General features: G+C 38.9%; 1 protein-coding gene across 1 annotated transcript in view; it reads right to left on the bottom strand.

Moving 5' to 3' along the window:
• Positions 1–10,402: 10,402 nt before the first annotated feature.
• The window catches only part of Atrnl1 (attractin like 1), a 746,572-nt gene continuing 738,675 nt past the window's right edge, over positions 10,403–18,299 (bottom strand). Inside the window, exon 29 of the mRNA XM_076834523.1 lies at positions 10,403–10,549. Within this exon, the coding sequence (XP_076690638.1) occupies positions 10,428–10,549 (122 nt within the window). The 3' untranslated portion in view covers positions 10,403–10,427. The remainder of the gene's footprint in view (positions 10,550–18,299) is intronic.

The following is an 18,299-nucleotide window of genomic DNA, read 5'->3' as shown; positions in this document are numbered from 1 at the left end:
ATAAGTAAACTTTAAGGGAAAAGGTAAATGAAATTAAAGAGCCATTCAAACTTGGTACATGAGAACTTAGTTCTCCCCATCCTCAAAACTACCTTATGATGTGAGAGTCGGAAAAAAACAGCAACATTGACAGACCAAAGCACATCATAATTGAACTTTCACAGCGTGTGATGATTATACAGCTGAGAGACACCCGGGTCCAATTTATGTGCACTAAGGCTATTTTGCAACATTTTAGGCCTAAGCAGGTAGGAGCACCTGCCCCCACAAAGGCTTTATGAATGGCCTTGCCTCTGAAGCTCTAGATAGGTAATTTAAACATCTTTACAAAGAAAAGTTCTAAGGAAAAAGATTTGGTGTCCTCAGAGGTGTTCCCCATGCATAGATGTTAAAATTAATTGCTAAGCCATGTTGAACATATAGCACAGTGAAAAACGAACGTTTGTTGTCTCGAATAAAGAATTATCCAGGGCCCTTATCAAAACCACAGAGCCCCAAATCATTCTTTTAACCAGAGGGCTAGGGAACATCCTGGTGTAGCTTTTCATGAGCTGATTTGACTCCTGGCATTTTCCATTAGTAAGGTGTACCAGGTCACCATTTCCATTTAAAAGTTCATTTTCAAATGTCTGTGATTCCTGCAAAAGGATCTGCATGAATTAAAACTCAGACACTAATGTCAACTCTATTAAGCAAGTCTGCCTCTTAACCCCACTCCCGCCTGACTCAGGCCAGAAATCCAGGAGGCCATGTCAGAGTCATACGGAGGCCTGCCTCCTTTTTGGCAGAGAACCTGTGGAATCAGATAATGCTGGAATATAGAGGAGTGCAGCTTCTTTGCTCAGTACTGCATTCTAACCAGACCATGACCTCCTTGATTTGTTCAGAACAAGAGTTCTCAAATTGGCACCCTGAGTCCCAGAATTGAGATCTTGTTAGACATGAAAGTTCTTGGGTCCCACCCTGCCTTATGGAATCAAAAGATTGGAGATTGGAACTCAGCCATGTGTTCTAACGAGATTCCCCACCCCCTGGCTGATTCTGGTGGCCTCTATAGTTTGAGAACCACTGGCTTAAAAAATCTTTTTAGAAGCCCATTTTTCCACTTACTTCAATTTAGAGAAATGGAAGTTTTTAACTAGTTATGCCTCTTGAGCATTTGTTGGGCTTTTTCTATATTCATGTAGAGAATGAAAAAAAAAAGTCAACCTTGTTTTCACATGACTGACATTCTATAAAGCAGCATTGATTTGAAAACATTAGAATAAGACTAAACCTGATCATTAGAAAAGAAAACCAGCAACTCTAACTTCTCTCTTTTGAATGTTGATTTTCATAAAGAAAAGTCATGTGCTAAAGACCTTTTTAAAAAACTACAAACTAAAACCTTGGGTCTAATCATTAATGTTTCTATGTACGTATTGCAATTTGATTTTAGCTGCACAAATTGATTTTAGCTGCTCAAATTATGAACAGCCACTCAGAGACGGTTGTCCAAGGGATGAAAAGAATGTTTTAAATTTAATGCTCATTCATAATGCATCTTCCATCATTCTTTTGCTACATATATGTAAATATACTCTTACATATACATTCCCTACTTTTACTTGTGAGTATAATGAAGGGGATTAGATGCATGCATCAATATATTCTATATATAGAAAGAAGTGAAGGTTGAATGTAAATTGGCTGTCCACGAGAGAAATTGAAATCCATTGTATATACACACAAATTCATAAAGAAAAACCATACTGTGTAATACAATATGCTCTTTTTAATAATCTCGCATTGGTTTATAAAACCAAAAGAACATAGTGAAGTGAACAGGAATCGAAAGCGTATGATCGATGCCTCCCTCATAGCATTTAAATCCCTTCCACTTGATTAAAAATTCCTAGTTCCTCTTCACTGAATTGTTTAGAGTTTTTGAGCAGAGCCTCTGCCCTGATTAAAACAAATTAGCATCAAAGATCCCCTGTTGAATGAGAAATCATTAATTGAGAAACATGCAATGCTCCTTAATTACCTTTAGAACAGTGAGAGAACAAATAATCTCAGGTTCCAGAGGGGCCTGCCGGCTCTGCACTGTGGACTCATTTCGTGTAGCTGCTGGAATAAAAACTCAAGTTGCAAACACTATTGGGGAATATCAATGTAAGGTTCAGTAAACACACTGTAGATTGTTTATCTAAGAGAAAAATATCTAGGTAATGACTAGCAGGAAGAGAGGAAAATGTAGCTTATTATTTTTTTGAGAACTTTAAAAATGTTTTACAGATGCTGATATTGAGAAATCATGTGAGCTATTCTTTTGATACAAATTGCAGTGCTTTGTGTGAAATTCTTCATTTGTGTAATTACCTGATGGGAGTTCAGATGCTTATGTACCGAGGAGTAATTTTATCATTGAACAATGGGACAGAAAATGACAAAGTGGCAAACTTCACAAATTCAGCAGCCGATGGAAATTCAAATTGTATAAGGGCACGGAGCCCTTCACCCCTGTATATATCAGTACAGCAGTTAGACCCCTTCTGTAGGCCAGTGGGCTCTGCTGCATCTCTCCACCTTCAAAATTTGGAAAACGTGGAGTAATAACCGTGGGAATGTCACTGGAAAGCCATTTTCTCAGTTTGGTGTTGCGATGATATGGTGTCACTGCTTATTCACGAGCCATGGGAGAGCCCTCTGATAACAGCCAGGCTGTGGCTGTAGCCGAGCTTCTGAAGGCTCTGGAAGCACATTCCTCATGAGCCCCCAGGAGGAAGCAGTGTTCCCATCCTTCAACAAGGGGTACGTAAGCATGGCAAAACTTGGTCATTCTGCTGGGAAGAGAAGAAAATGGTCTCATTCTACTTTTGCCAACTTTCCATTTTAACCACTGGATCACGCTTCCTTGAGTCTTTGAAAAATTGACGATTGGTTCAATTTCTTCTATTTCCCTGGGTATTTTTGGTCATGGCAAAGGTTATAAACCGTTTCACATCAAATAAACATACAATTCCCAAACAGTGTTGCCATTTTTGATCTGTTCTATTTATTAATGTGATTAAGATACAATTTGAGGAATTTGCATTTAAATTTTAGTAGCATGAAGTGACATGTCTTACAGGTTAAATTAAACTTTATACCAATAGACTTAAATTTCAAACTTAGCAAAAGTTATTAATCATTATGCTTTGTCATGCATTCCGCCAAGATGATAAACTTGACCTTGCTGCAGTCTTTGCAGATATTATGAATAGTCCCTTAGTGCCTACAATATAAAGACAATTATCAAGACTCCATCAAGAATATGCGATTCGCACCAAAAAAGAGAATATTACTGTGAATCGTATTAATCCTGGAGGACTGGATTTAATAATTTAATAATTGTATTAATTAAGAAGAACTCTAGATATGGTTGTATATATTTTGAAACAGTGAAAAAAATCATTTTTACCCCAATGAGTTCTCACAAAAGTATAATATGCCTTGTTGGATATTCCACTTGATTATAAAAGAATTCTCAGTTCACTACTGTGCAAAACCAAAATGGTTCAGTGATATAATCACCTATGAGAATTCCTAAAAAAAAGGCTGCCACATAATCATCTTCTGGGTCTTGTTCAGAAGAATGTCGCCAAAACGTTGCCTATGTTGTAAAAACAAATAATACATCCTTGTATGTCTTTACACAACTCCAGGTTGACAAGCTCATCAAAGAAGCAGCCTTGTGAGAAACAAAATGGTACCATTTGGTGGTTGTTCTTCATAGAAAGGCTGCTTCCTTCAACCACTGATACATTTTCTTACACTGGAAGGTCAAAATGGAGCTGTCACTTTAGAAATCAGCAAGGAGTGGACATTGTGAGCTCAGTTTGTTCCCTCCTCTGACGAGTTCATCTGCACATGGAAGTTTAGGGACTCCTTCTTCTCTAACCTGCACTGGGCAACGAGCTCCAATTGACCAGGAGTTCTGATTCTAAGAAGAACTTGATAAGCATCATATCCTGTTTGCCGGTATGTATTTGTATGGCAAAGGTAATTCATTTCAGGTTGAAATCAAACTGTTTGAAGCTGCGCTAGTGTTTTTACTGGTGTCCTTCCAGCTGGCCTTCCCTTTTAAGTGCCATTGTATTTCAAACAGGCTGATCTAAAGGAAGAGGTTACTGCTGCCAGTGTGCATTGTCACCAGGGAGCCAAGAGCTACAACACCTATTTTATGTTATTTATTTATTTTTAAGCACTGATAGAGGTATGAGCTAGTCTGCAGCTGAGGGGTAATGAGCCGACTAGTCAATGAAGGGTCAGAAGAGGGGTGGAATGATGGGAAAGAAAACCTAACAAAATCTCTTAGTATTTGCTGCAAAATGGCCATTTAAAGTTGAGGAAGAGAACTTTTAAAACATGTCATAGAAATTGTGAAAAACAATCCTGGGAACACCTCTAAATCACTAGGCACACATACATTATTGATTTCAGTTACAATTTAATTATTTGAGAGCTTTGGCACATATATGGAGTTTAGTGTCACCCCCAAACCCTGCTTCCCCAAAAAACCGAAGTTCAAGGGAACGATCAATGCTCATGATTCACTGGCATTTTAGATCTCTTCATAAGTAAAAGAAAACACTTCCCTATGGTCTATTTCCTATATCAACACCATCGACAACAAAACCCATCATAAAACTTAGGTAAAGTATGTGTTTTCATCCCAGTTTACTTAGAAATGGTTAAGACAATTGGCCTAAGGTATTAAAAGCCGGAGCTAGCATTTAGAGTTTACATTAAAATTGGCGTGTCCCCACCCAGGATCTATTCTAAGATACCCATTACCTTACTGGAAAGCACACGATTTTAAATATCTTTGGGTCATAGGGGCTATTACATAGAAACTATTACGAGAGTTTTCTTGCTTATGCTCATTCCTGGGTGGGTTTTTCTGGAGGAGGATCCATCCCCCAACTGACCATGCACATGACTGATTTAATGCTTTGCTTCAACAACTCTGTTGCCTGAGTGAAAATACTACTTCTGCTAAAACCTTTTGCTGGTGAGTTGAATACAGTGTTTCTGGCATGATCTTTGAGGAATCTGGTTTCTTGTTCACATCCAGTCCTTGAATGAGGAGAATCACATCAACAAAAGGGAGAGAAAAGGCTGGGAACAGGCAAGTTAGAATCTGAGGGTGGTGGGGAGGGTGTTAGTTTACAGAAGCTCATTCAAAATCGTAACATAAGCTTCATGTTTGGAAAGCAAAATATTACACTTCCTGCTTCCACAACAGGGCTGGGGAAGCGGAGGGTCAACAATGTCCTGCCTGCTCTGCCCAGGCCAGGTACAAGGGAGGAAGCACTTAGAACTGGCAGAAGGAATTGTATGTTCATCCAAAGGGCTCTGGGTTGCAGCTGTAAGAATGCCTGCCCTTCACCTCGGCTACAGGCATTTCTAGGAGAAACCTATTCAGGACAGAGAAAATCAGTTTTAAGCTAAAATTTCCTAATGTCAACTGAGCCACTTGTCCACCTTCAGGAGGAGAGTGAGCGAGTCCTGGGGCTTCAGAATGGCTACTGCTCACTGTGGCTGAGGAAAGGGCTCCAGGATGTGGCCCTCAGCTCTACCCACATTGGGCACACCTTCATCCAGGTCTGTCCCAAAGTTTCTCTCTTTTCTGAAGTTCCTGGGAGATGCCAGCCAGGTTGGGCATCTTTCTCTGGGTTGGATGGGCCTCTTGATCCCGGTCCCTTCCCCAGCCTGACCCCTGGAAGGCATGACAGGTCTCACAGGAGGAACCCCCATTCTATCTCTGAGAGCAGAGGCAGAGCCAAGCTGGCCTGGCAGATGGGAGGATCCTGGCAGATGGCCTGCCCAAGAGTGCAAGAGGGATCCTAGGGGCTTGATCTTCCTGTGGTGGGTGGAGAGAAGAAGGTTTGGGTCCTCCTTGACTCGCTCTTTCCCAGCAGTATCAGTCTGAGGCCCAGCAGAGCAGCACCGTTCCTAGGAGGACTGGACCCCAATGGCCACATGGGGACTAAATGCAAAGGTTAGCAGAGACCTTGGAGAAAACTCCTCGGCTGTGCCGTGGCTGCACTGGAAAGCTGACTTAAGTCAGAACAATCTCTGTAAACACAGGCCTGTGGTCGTGGGCCCAGACCTAGGTAAGAGCAAGGGGGATGGATGGACAGAAAAATGTATTCTGAATGTGGAAATTCAATAACACAATTTTTATAACCAAGTCTTAGACGGGAAGGGGTTTCCTCCTATATGATCTTGGAAGAGTAAAGGGGTAAAAACACCAGAAACAAAAAGCAAAATTGAATTTGGCAGTGGGCGTTGGAAGAGCTGATGATGTTTTTATTTCCAGACTAATAACATGGTATTTCCTAAGTTTTGGCTTATTTGAAGCGGATTTGAACTTTTGCACAATCTGTTAACACTGGCATGCACACCTGTGTATATGTATCCCGATAGTAACTATGATTCTAATTCTTAATTTAAAAAATTTGATAAAACTAAAATGTTAAATGAAAATACTGATGAACACCAACCAGATGGCTGGTATTCCTTGGGAAATTATTTAAAGCATTTTGAATTGGAATGACAACTTCATTATTTATTTAAAGAACTCCTAATGCTAGCTCTAACAGGCAGCTCTCTGGCCCAGTGCAGTGTGTCCCTGATTTGCCTATTGGTAAGAATCACTGAGGAGCTTATGAAGTACCAGCCCAGGGCCACCCTGTCCTTCTGAGTCCCAATGTGGGAATCTGTCCAAAACAGGGGATTCTTATGATCAATAAGTTCTGAGCTCACTCTAATAAAGAGCAAATGGGTTTTGGAAGTGGATTTTGTTAAAAATGTAGGTAGGTTGAATTAGTTAATATGATCAGTTCTCAATTTTTTAGAACTTTTCTAAAAAATATAAAATACTTTCCAAATCATAAATTTTATGTATGGCAACACAATGTAAGACTGACCCCTTCTTTTCTAGTTTGTACATGAAAGACCACAACTGGTGTTCCTTCTCCCAATGTCATCAAACTGTCATTTTAAAAAAATGTTCAGCTACAAGTGACTTAGAAAGAATCAAAGTTCTATTGACTTAAATATCAATGTCTTTTTCAGGAATCTCTATGTCCTAGAAATGTAGGATTTTCAGGAAGTGTTTTTGTAAAAACCCAACTTTCACCTACAGTGAAAAGATGGATGAAAATTAATAGAAAGATCCATAAATCCATTCACAGGGAAGAATGTCCCAGGGGCCTCATGATTCACAGCAGCCAGGCTGCATGGAGGGCCTGCTGGCCTGGAAGACTCACACTTGTTGTCTTCTCGTGTCACAGCTGCTCTGAAAGGTGGGCACCATCACCCCCCTCTACAGGTAGGAAGACTGGACACTCGAAACCTGCCCAGTGCCACACACTTCAAGGCTGGTCCCAGTGTCTGGGCTCCAGCCTGTCCTCCAGCCTGCTCTCTAGATGACCCCATGGCATTGACTAGAGTCGATCACCTCTATCTTTCTGACACCAACAGAAAAGAAGTATTGGGAAGTACAGAAAGTATCGATTACATATTTAAAGATGTCCTACTTGAAGTTTTCCTATTAAGCAGAAAACTGAGGTATATGTCATCTAGATTTCTCCTCTATGTTTCACTAAAGATAACTCTTCACTCATTTAAAGCAATTGTGAGAATCTTAATTCTCCCAAAATGTATTAAATCAAACTTAAGCACAAGCAGATTTTTTTTTTTTAACAAAAATGTTCCAGTTGTCCACAAAGTGTCCCTAGACACTTCATCTATTTAACCAAATATTTTCATGCTTGGCAGAATAAGAAATTCTAAAATCTAGAGAATGTTTCAAAGTCCTTCTTTACTGAAATATTCAGAATTCCATTAAAGTAAGTTTTCAAGAGAAATAGTCAATTTAAGTGCTAACTTTTCAGAAAACATATGTGTGGTTTGATATTTTTTAAATGAAGACATCCAAATTTGAGTATTTGGGATGTGGGGGTTGGGGGTCTAGAATAAGCCATAGATCGTGGTTATTCTTGATCTCTGATGTCTATTAGGTCCATTTCACCTGAGGGCAAAGAATTTTATTACCTGTGAAAAGCTTTGATACATTGAGAATACCTTCATGATTGGCCTTGGAGTTAGCAATGTTTGTTTGGTCCAGAAAGGTACAGGATGACTTTACTATTGCATCATCTCCCATAATTATCCAAAATTCAAGTTTGTAGAGATGGGTCTTAAGGTGGATGAAACTTGACAGGTTTTTCATGGTAATATCATTTGCATAGACTTCCTAAAAATAGAGCTGAGATAGATTTTATGTACAAGTCTGTATGTTTTTGTATTTTCATTCTGTAAGCTTTCTTTAGTGACAATTGTGAGCAAGCAAAACAAATTGGGCAACTGCTTTATTTTAAAATGATTATAGCTTTGTAATCACCAGTTTTGTCAATTTATTTTTAAATGAAAAAAATCAACATTTAAAGGGTCCAAAAAAAAGGCTGATAATTTTTTTTTTTTTTTTTTTTTTTTTTAGGAGACTTTTACAAACTTAGTCCACTGTTTTTTGGGAGAGAAAATATCATAGGGAAGTGAAATCAACCAGCCCGCCCCTTGCCCCTAAAACCCCATCAGGCTATAGATAAAATTACTAAAATTAGTCTAAGAATTTGCATTACTTTTAATGCATGGAAAATAGCAAAATTATCATGCCAACATAAGGAATAGGTACTATAATTCATAAGTGCCTAATTATCAAAATAATGACAGTCATGGTTAGATGCAACCTAGCAATCTTTTATAAGATGCAACTACATATTATATGATCATTCCTGTTATATATTACATTCAATCCTCATCAAATTAAGCTATGTATAAATGGCATCTGAAATAGACATTTAATTTCACAATAGGGTCGTATTCCGCTACTGTACATCCATGGCATGCAATTAACTAGGCATTAACTGTAAAGTGTCATTACCTTCCAGAAATCCAAAGAACATGAAGAGTACATATATAGTACTAAACATCAATTAGATTTGAGTGACTTTCCTGTTAAACAAAACTATATTTTATACAGCAGCTTTGGATATTTCTGTCATTTTTCTTATATATTCTGTAGTCACCCCAAAGTCAAAAACTGCAAATCCAAATTGGATCTGTTAATGCTTCAGAGCTTAATGAACTGTTGTCAGTATTAGGACACAAATGATTCTATGTTCCAAAATGAAATCTGTTTTATTTTAATTTTTCTTTCTGCCATAATTCAGAATCTTGAATCATTAAGAATGTGCTGTGCGTGGCCAACAGTGGACTTAATTTTGAACTGTAGACTCACTCCCATGACACCGGTGTGTTCATGTTAGAAACTGGGGTCTGCTGAGGCCTGCCCAGCAATGCTCTTCTCTTTGTATATGCTATGTGAAATGGCTGGCAGAAAGGATTTGGGGGTGTCATCTCAAAATGCATTTCATAATATTTGTAAATGATAAATAAAATCTAGCTGCTAGAAGAGGAAGGCCCAAAGAAAATGACACGTTCTTATAAAAATGCAGGTAGATCATTTAGGTCTGATCCAATGATTCCTAAGCAATTAGAAAATTACCATACTGGAGCAGAAGCTTGCACACTCAATTTCAATCTCCTCAGATTGTGGTATCAGAGGCTGTTTTTGGAAGGAGGGGAAAAATTGATTGCTGGACAGGCTTTTCCATGCTCTATCAGCTCTGATAATGACTTAGGCAGTTGGCATGGACGACAGGAATGTTCTCTACACTCAGAATTCTAATAAACCTCCTGTGAAGTTGCACATACCCATCCAGACGGTTCATTCTGGTCTGCATTCCAGGTAGGTGGAAAATTGTTATGTTCTCAAATTGAGTTTGAACATGATATGGTCGTGTGAAATATTTAAATATCTTACCTACATGCTACTAAATCAAAAACTTGCTTTCACATTTACAAGATAAAACAGCATTTAAAGTCATTGTGATTTGTTCATTTCCTGTTCATATACAAGTGACCTAAGTTTGCTTCTGAAGCAAAAACTGTACAATTCTCATCATTCAGGCATTATAAAATGTCTTTCTTTAAAGTCTTGGGATATAAACAGTTGATTTATATGAATTACATAGTTTTCATCTGCATTAAGAAACAATATACATCTTTTTCCAGAGTAATTTAACATCAGCTATGATAAGCCTAACAGTCATAAAAACTGACCCTATCACCTGTGACCACCAATACTGTTACTTTTATAAAACTTGTGAACATTCTTTGGCCACTTGGGACATTGCCCACTTAGAGGGAACTGCACTTGGGCCCTGGATCCTACTAAGATTGGCCTCCATAAAACCTGAGGCCAAAGGACAGCTTTAACGGAAGCCAGTTGTGAAGGAAATCAGCGTAGAATATACAGGAGTGGTTTCCATTTCTCAGACACAAGTTCCTTGACGTGTGGAGAGGTGTTTTCGATTTCGGACCCCTGAAGTCTTGTCTTTATTATCTGAAGGCTTCTGCTGTGAAATATCTATCAGGGCACTGGCAATAGCAAGACCTGGAAGGGAAGGAGAAGGATATTTAAATGCTTGCTTCCCCATTTCTGAATGGCAAGCCCTGTGGCCCAGGGTCCTGCTCACTCTTGTTTTATGTTAGTTATGAAATGTTTTCCTGATCATTTGCCATCAAGTAGTTTTCTATTTACTAAAATATTGCTTAACTTGCTCATGTGCACTTCACACTTGGACCACAAGGATCTCACAACATTAGCTGAATCAAGTTCAGTGTTTGACCAACATCATGATCAGTGGGTTCCCACACCTTAGTTATTGTGCCTGAACACATTAGCTCTGGATGTATGAAGAATTTTCATTGTTAATATAGATATTTTTTTGTTTTACAAAGTTTATACAAAGATTTTTAAAAATCTGGAGCAGTTTTAGGTTTATAGAAAAACTGAATCAATATTGATACATGATTATCAACTGAAGTCCACAATTGACTTTTTGGTTTACCCTTTGTGCTGTGCAGTTCTGTGGGTTTTGAGAAATGCCCACTGTCATGTGTCCCCCAATACAGCATCATACAGAAAAGTTTCACTGCCCTAAAAATCCCCAGTGCTTCACTGAATCATCACACTCTTCCTCAAAGCCTCCAGCAGCTACTGATCTTTGCTTAAAGTCTTGATAGTTTTTCCCTTTCCTGGGTAGTACAGAGTTGGAATCCGACAGTGTGGCCTTTCAGATTGGTTTCTTTCACTTAAAACTATGTGCCTTCTATAGTTTGAATACTGAATTCCCCAAAGGCCCATTGTTAAAGGGTTAGTCCCCAGTGTAGTGCTTCTGTGAAGCAGTGGACTCTTCAGGAGGTGAGGCCTAGTCCGAGGTCCTTAGGTCACTAGAGGAGTTCACTGAAGGGGACTTTTTTTGGCCCCTTTGGACTTTTTTGGCCCCTTTCTCCTGGTTCCTGGCCATGAGATGAGCAGGTTGCTCCATGAAGTGCTCCCTGCCATTACCATGCAGCATCCACCACAGGTCTGAAGTCTGCCTGATCATGGACTAGAACCTCCCAAACAAACTATGAGCCAAAATAAACCTTTTCCCTTTATAATTCCATTACCTCAGGTATTTTGTTATAGGGAAAGAAAGCTGAGTAAACACATTTCAGGTACTTCCATATCTTTGGGGGAAATGATAGCTCATTTTCTTTTTACAATGAATAATACTCTGTTATATGATGTACCCTGGTTTGTTTGTCCTTTCCCCTATTGAAGGACATCTTAATTGTTCTTACTTCCAAGTTTTGGCAGTTATGAATAAAGCTGTTATAAACATCTGTGTGCAGGTTTTTATGTGGACATAAGTTTTCAATTCATAAATACCTAGGTGTGCTACTGCTGGATCACATGGGAAGCCTATAACTTTGTAAGAAACTACCAAATTGTCTTTCAGAGTGGCTGTACCTTTTTACATTCAGCAATAAGGAGAGTTCCTGTGGCTCCACATCTTCACCAGCATTTGCTATTGTCTTCATTTTGAATTTTAGCAATTCTAATAGATGTGTAGCAGTGTGTCATGGTTGTTTTAATCTGAAATTCCTAACGATATATGATGCTGAGCATATTTTGATGTATTTATTTACCATCTGCTGTTTACCTTCTTTCGTGAGGTATCTGTTCATGTCTTTTGATCTCTTTTAATTGGGTTGTTTTCTTATTGTTGACTTTTAAAGTTCTGTGTACATTTTGGATGCCAGTCTTTTACCTGATAAGGTTTTGCAAATATTTTTTCCCATTCAGTGGCTTGCCATTTCATTCTTTTAAACGGTTGTTAGCCAAAAAAGCACCCCGAGGACAGAGCTGTGCTATGCACAAATGGACTTGGAAGAAAGACCACCTGTTGAAGTTTAGTTGATAAATGTTTTAGAAAAGGACTGTGGATATTATTGGAAGAATATGATCCAAAATGGGTCTCCAGCTATCATAGGCAATTCTGAAAAGACTGTGTTGTTATAGTAAATAATTGTTACTTTTTTTGCTCACTGATTGACAGGGACATTCAGCTAGAGACTTGGAGACAATAGACTTTACTAAATTAACACAAGCAATGGTTCAATGGTGGACCCTCCCTGCCTTAGCATAGCTACAAGTGAACCACTTCAGTTTCTGTCGGTTCCCATCATTCTTGACTAAAACATCTCAAATCACCATCCTACATCACAGGGCAGACTGCTTAGGCTTGTCTAAGAAGTGCTCACTGAGGAACTTCTGACTCATTCTCTTTCTCCAAGGTCTTGGAGGCTTGACTTCCAAGTGAGCTGACCCACCCCAAGCCCTCACAGCCATCATCTCCACCTGTTGCTCTTAGATGAAGACTTCTGGTTTGGATCTAACCCCACAGAAGAAGTCACTGAATTATTTTACCCCTGTAGGTCAATTTATTCTATGTAAGCTTCAAATATGATCTGGCAAGACAAAACTCCAGAGATTTATGAATAGAAAGAAACGCCAACAGAGAGGCAGGTCACACAGCCCAGCCCAGGTGTCAGGAAAGTCGGGAGGGTAGAGATCAAGAAGTCTGTTAGAACGTGTCACACTGGGCCCCAGGCTAAGGCCTGCAGAGGACAGGCTGTTAAGACTCCTCAAAGAAGACCCCAGTGAGCTTTGTGTCATTTTCATGCCTGAGGAAGGAAGCCTGACAGTTAGAGCAGGGTACGGGTGGGAGGAAGTGTAGCCAGCAGACATTAAGTCCCTCGTCTAAGATGTTCAGCAGAGGACAGAGACATACAGGTAGGTCTTCTTGGCAGAAGCCACAAGCCCAAGTGATATGATGTGATGATGCGTGTGATTATATGAGCACATGTTCTTTTAAAAGGAAAAAGTAGACTCACGTACCTGGAAACAAAAGAGAAGGTATTGGGGGAGAAGGAGAAATTTATGGTGTCAGAGGGAAGGTTTCACAAAATTAATAATGATTGGTGGCTAGCCTAATAATTATACACATTTACCTTTTAAGGCCTGCTGTGGAGTGGCTTACTTTTCTAGGATATTAAATATTATCCTGAAATACTTGGAGATAACACAGGTTCCAAGTTTAAATTAATATGGTGAGGTGAAGGACATTAATTATGCTCTATAAAATGGAGGTGAAGGGCATTAATTTTTTAAAAAATCACAGACTGTGTTTGTGCTAACTGAAAGTTCAGTTCAGGCAGACCTTAAGTTTCTCCAGCTCTCCTGGCATACTTCTGTCATAACTTACAACTTCCTGCTCTTTTGTTCCTGGCACCATTTTATGCAGAGACAGCCAAATATGACAAATAATGTATGTCTCCTTTAATGGGCACAGAGACCACTTACACTAATTTCAATGATCACAACATCCAAAGATGAAATCATTTTATTCATTAAACTATTGCATGACCTGGGCCAAAGAAGCTCTGAAAAATACTTTTCCATTTACATATGGCAGCAAATGTTGTTTTTCTTACAGAAGATACAGAGCCAGAGAGGAGTAAACAGTTTTGAGTTGCCAAAATAGGAAATTCTATGCTAATTCAAGGCTGTCACAGTATCTGTGTATTTCAGGGTATACGAAGTCCAAAGCCTAATTAAAGTAGTGTCTCTCACAACATGTCCTGGGTTTACTAATGATTCTGAAGCTTGGAGACACATTCAGCTGAAAAATCAGAAGTCATAAACCATATTTCAGTTCTTGATTTACAAATAAAATTGCAAATCATGCTGATTTTTTATTTGACAGCTTTTTATCTTTTCCCTGTGAAAATGGGACAACCAACCACATTTTCAGGTTCTGAATAAATGGATATAAGTGGATGGGAGACCACCCATTCCCCAAGGCAGTGCTATGTGAATGTCCACCCTGTGCCTTCACAGAGGACTCCCTACCCACTTGCTCAGGACTTACCTTTTTGATGGGTCAAACGACAATTTCATTCAGATTTACGCTTGAGTGCTTTACTAGATCAGTTTGTAACCCACCATGAGTTATCCTTCCTTATAAATCTTGTAATTTAATGATGAACAACACAGTAATCCTACTAACCACATTGTGTGTGTACTTACCTAGAATGTCAACTTGAGGATAAATTTTTTGTTACTATTTTTGCATATTTTCATGTTTAAAACATGATGAACTTTACAGACAGAAAACAACCAGAACAATCCAAAAGTTCCTAGATCCTCTTTCATCCTACAGGAGGACATGGCTACAAGAATCAAGGTTCCTATCCTCCCCAACTGTGAAGTGTGGGCGGAACTCAGGGGTGGGGGAGGAAGTGTTTCTGCCACTGCCCTCAGCACACTCTGTTATTGTAAGGAATCTAATTTTCTTAATTGATTTAAAGTCAAGTTAGTAGCTCTTTAAAACAGATAATATTCCCTCCCCAAGTCCCTAACTGAACTCTATGTGGGGAAGAGACTGAACATACAGATAATGGCAAGTCAATATAAAACAGCAGAGTTCTGACCAGTCAGCAGCGACATGCTCAGAAAACCAACCCACTATCTACAATGAGGATCCCAGGAAGCCAGCCTGCTATAAGTCAGACCAGTAGGAGTTCAAACTGCTATCTCTAGTAACAATCCATGAAGTCAAAACAATAACCCTGGTAAGGGTGGGGGGGGGGGGTGTCCAGATGGAGGGAAATGCACACCTAACCAAATGAGCAGAAGGCTCCACTTGCAGTTAACCTCCCGGGAGCCAGGTGCTCCAATCTCGACCCACCTGGGGCTGGCCTGCTCCTCTGAAAGCTTTCCCAAGCCTCTGTCTGACCTCAAGTGTTTGCCAAAACACAAGCGATGGTGGCTCACTCCCTCTCTATAACAAGCTCCTAATAAATAGCTTTTGTTTGTTTCCATTGTGTTGGTCTTGGTTTATTTCCACACTGGCAATGAAGAGATAAGGGCAACTTAAGGTCTTTCCTGGATTTTTCAAAAAGACACATATCGATAAAATAAAAGCAACCTAGACAGAAGTAGTTTCGTCTGTGCGAAACTTTCTCCCGGCTGTGCGGTGCGCTCTTTCTCCCGGCTGGACGTCCCAAGGAGCTTTCCCGATGGGAGGTCTTCCAGCCAAGACCCCAAGCGCCTTGCGCCCTGGGAGGAGACGCTTGGTCCCAGCCAGATCCTGCGCAGTGGCGCGTGCTGAGGCCGCGAGAGTTCCATTAAAATCAGGTCACTCCTGAAGATCATTTTTCAAAACGTCACACAAATCATCTGATGAAATCCACTTATTGTGTTCTCTAGGCCTAGCATAGTTCCTTGTTATCAAAGCAATACAATTAACTGGGGGAACAATTCATTATTTTAGACTGGCGGTCTAAAGGAATTTCATTTACCATGTCAAGATGATGCACAGACGCTGCAGGCTAGCAGAATTTACATCAAAATATACCGGTAGATTCAATAAAAATGCTGGGGCTTAAAAATTTATTATAAACTTTACCTCTTTGTACCTTTAATTCTTAAATACCAGACACTGTGACATTTAGATTATTTAAATATTAAGTATAAACCACGTAAGAAAGAAAGTCCATCTTCTATTTCCTATCCCATCTTCCATGGCCTCTTGGGGTGTCAAACTGGTCTTTGTCAAGCAGGTGGCTGCTCTAGGTCACCCAGGCCAGGTGAACTGTGAAGGAAGCAGGTCCCCTTGGAACCACCAGAATTGCCTTCAGCAAATGGGCACAAGTCAGTAGTCACAAGTTGGTTGCCAAAAGTCACCACAACTATTTTGTAAATAGGTAGAACAATGCAAACCCAAATCAGACCATTGCTCACAGTCTTAAAGAAAAACAACATTTGTCTCCTAAAATTTAAGAACTTGTTATCTCTTTGAACAGGTGCAAATAGGCTCTAAAGAGGAAAAACATAAATGACTAACAGCTAAATATTTAAATGGTAAATACATCTTTTTCAATTGCTAAATTTATAACAAAAACCACCAAGGAAAAACATCAGGAATTTAGTTCTTGTTAGTAAAACTCTGGTTTTCCCTAATGGAAGTGAAATGGTAATAGTAGACTCTAGCAGTAACAATCTAATCATAAAATTACTGATGTGTGTTTTTTTTTACAATTATGCAGAACAATTAATAAGTACAGTAATAAAATACTGCACATCAAATGAAACTGCCTTGGAAAGAACATTCCTGCTTTCTATACAAACATAGCACTTCCATTTTACATTTGAACAAAAGCCTTAGAGAAGTCATTGGTTTTGAAATGCTCTCCTCCCAAGTCTCTGCAAAAGCAGGCACCACTATATATTTTAATTTTCCAGGAAAACAGCTTCATTAGGCGTGAAAGGTTAATTGCAGGTTTAAGTGGAGTTCAGGGAACGGTGCGGGGTCTGTGGTGAATTGCACAGTCTGCATCGGGAAGACTGAATGAGTGCTATAAACTGTTTGCCCTGCTGAAATGTTTTACTACCTCATTTACTATCTGTCTTCTTTTACTGCTTGTATTTGTAGTTCTTCTAAACCTTTAATGGCTACAGTTTTATTTCACTGTAATCAGATTTAAATGGAAATACCATGCTGGGATGTTTAAATGTTTTTCCTCTGATTGTATAGAGCCACATACTACTGATCAGAGTCCTGGCTATCCTTCACATGATTAAGAAAGTGACTTTGGGAAACTTTGATGTCACACAGACTCTCGCTATTGTGCAGACTTCATTTAACATTCAGTGTGGCCACCCTTGCCAATACACAGCGAGGTCTAGATGCATAATTAGAAAATACGCATTTCCATTTCAATTTATCTGTTGGAAGGCCAGCACAACTGAAGTCATTATTAGGCAAAACTCCAAAGGTTACATTGTTGGATAAAAATTGAAATACTTCATGAGCTGAAGACACCAAAATGACAAATGGACTAGTCATATTTGTCTGAGAGTTTTAGGAAATGCTTCCCCTAACCTACTTAAAAACCTACTTAAAACCAATGATGGCTGCAGATGCCAGTGTTTAAATACAAAGGACCATCATATTTTGGTTATAAAGTTGTACTTGGCCTTCAACCCATCATAACATTTTAGAATTTCATTTAAAGACATGCTCTTCAAGTTGTAGAAACTGTAATCCTATCCTAGCACCACAGGTGCCTGATCTACCATTTCCTGTGATGTTGCTGAACACTCTCGAATAGGAACTCTTCCCCATTGGTTAGGACATGGAAAGTAGATCATGGCCATTACTGTCTCAAGTCACTGTGAAATGAAAATCCTCATGGCTGCTAGCAAATTAGGCTTCTTTTAGATTTCATCAGTTCTAATTTTAATTACAACTAGAAAATTTTATGTGGTTTGTTTGAAATATTTTTTTCATTTTTCTTTTCTTTTAGAAACTCAAAGAATCAGCCTTGCAGCTACCTTTCCACATTGGTATATAAATTTGGCACTCAACTGAGAATTCCCTCTTTTTAAGCAGAATGGGGCGATTTATTCTAGTATTTTCTTCTTTCAGTAAAAAAAAAAAAGTTCTAATATATGATAATTCTTTCTTTTAAATCCTAGTCATCCTTAATTTGAATTAATTTAAGTGTTTATCATTCATTGAAGAAACTGGACTCTTGTAATACATAATGATGTCCATTCTTTAGTTTCATTTGGCAGAAAATTGTATTTTAGTGTTTCTAGTGATAAAATGTCATTGGTTGCTTTACATTAAATGAAGTTACGTATGAGAAAGCATTTTATAAAATATTATACAAAATTAGGTACTTAGTGGATTACAAGTACCCAGAAAACTCCAAAGTTCTAAAGATCAAAGTCATTTTAAGAGCAA

This window comes from Callospermophilus lateralis, chromosome 15, assembly GCF_048772815.1.
Source record: "Callospermophilus lateralis isolate mCalLat2 chromosome 15, mCalLat2.hap1, whole genome shotgun sequence".
Taxonomy (NCBI): domain Eukaryota; kingdom Metazoa; phylum Chordata; class Mammalia; order Rodentia; family Sciuridae; genus Callospermophilus; species Callospermophilus lateralis.
This window is presented reverse-complemented; position numbering and strand designations above follow the sequence as displayed.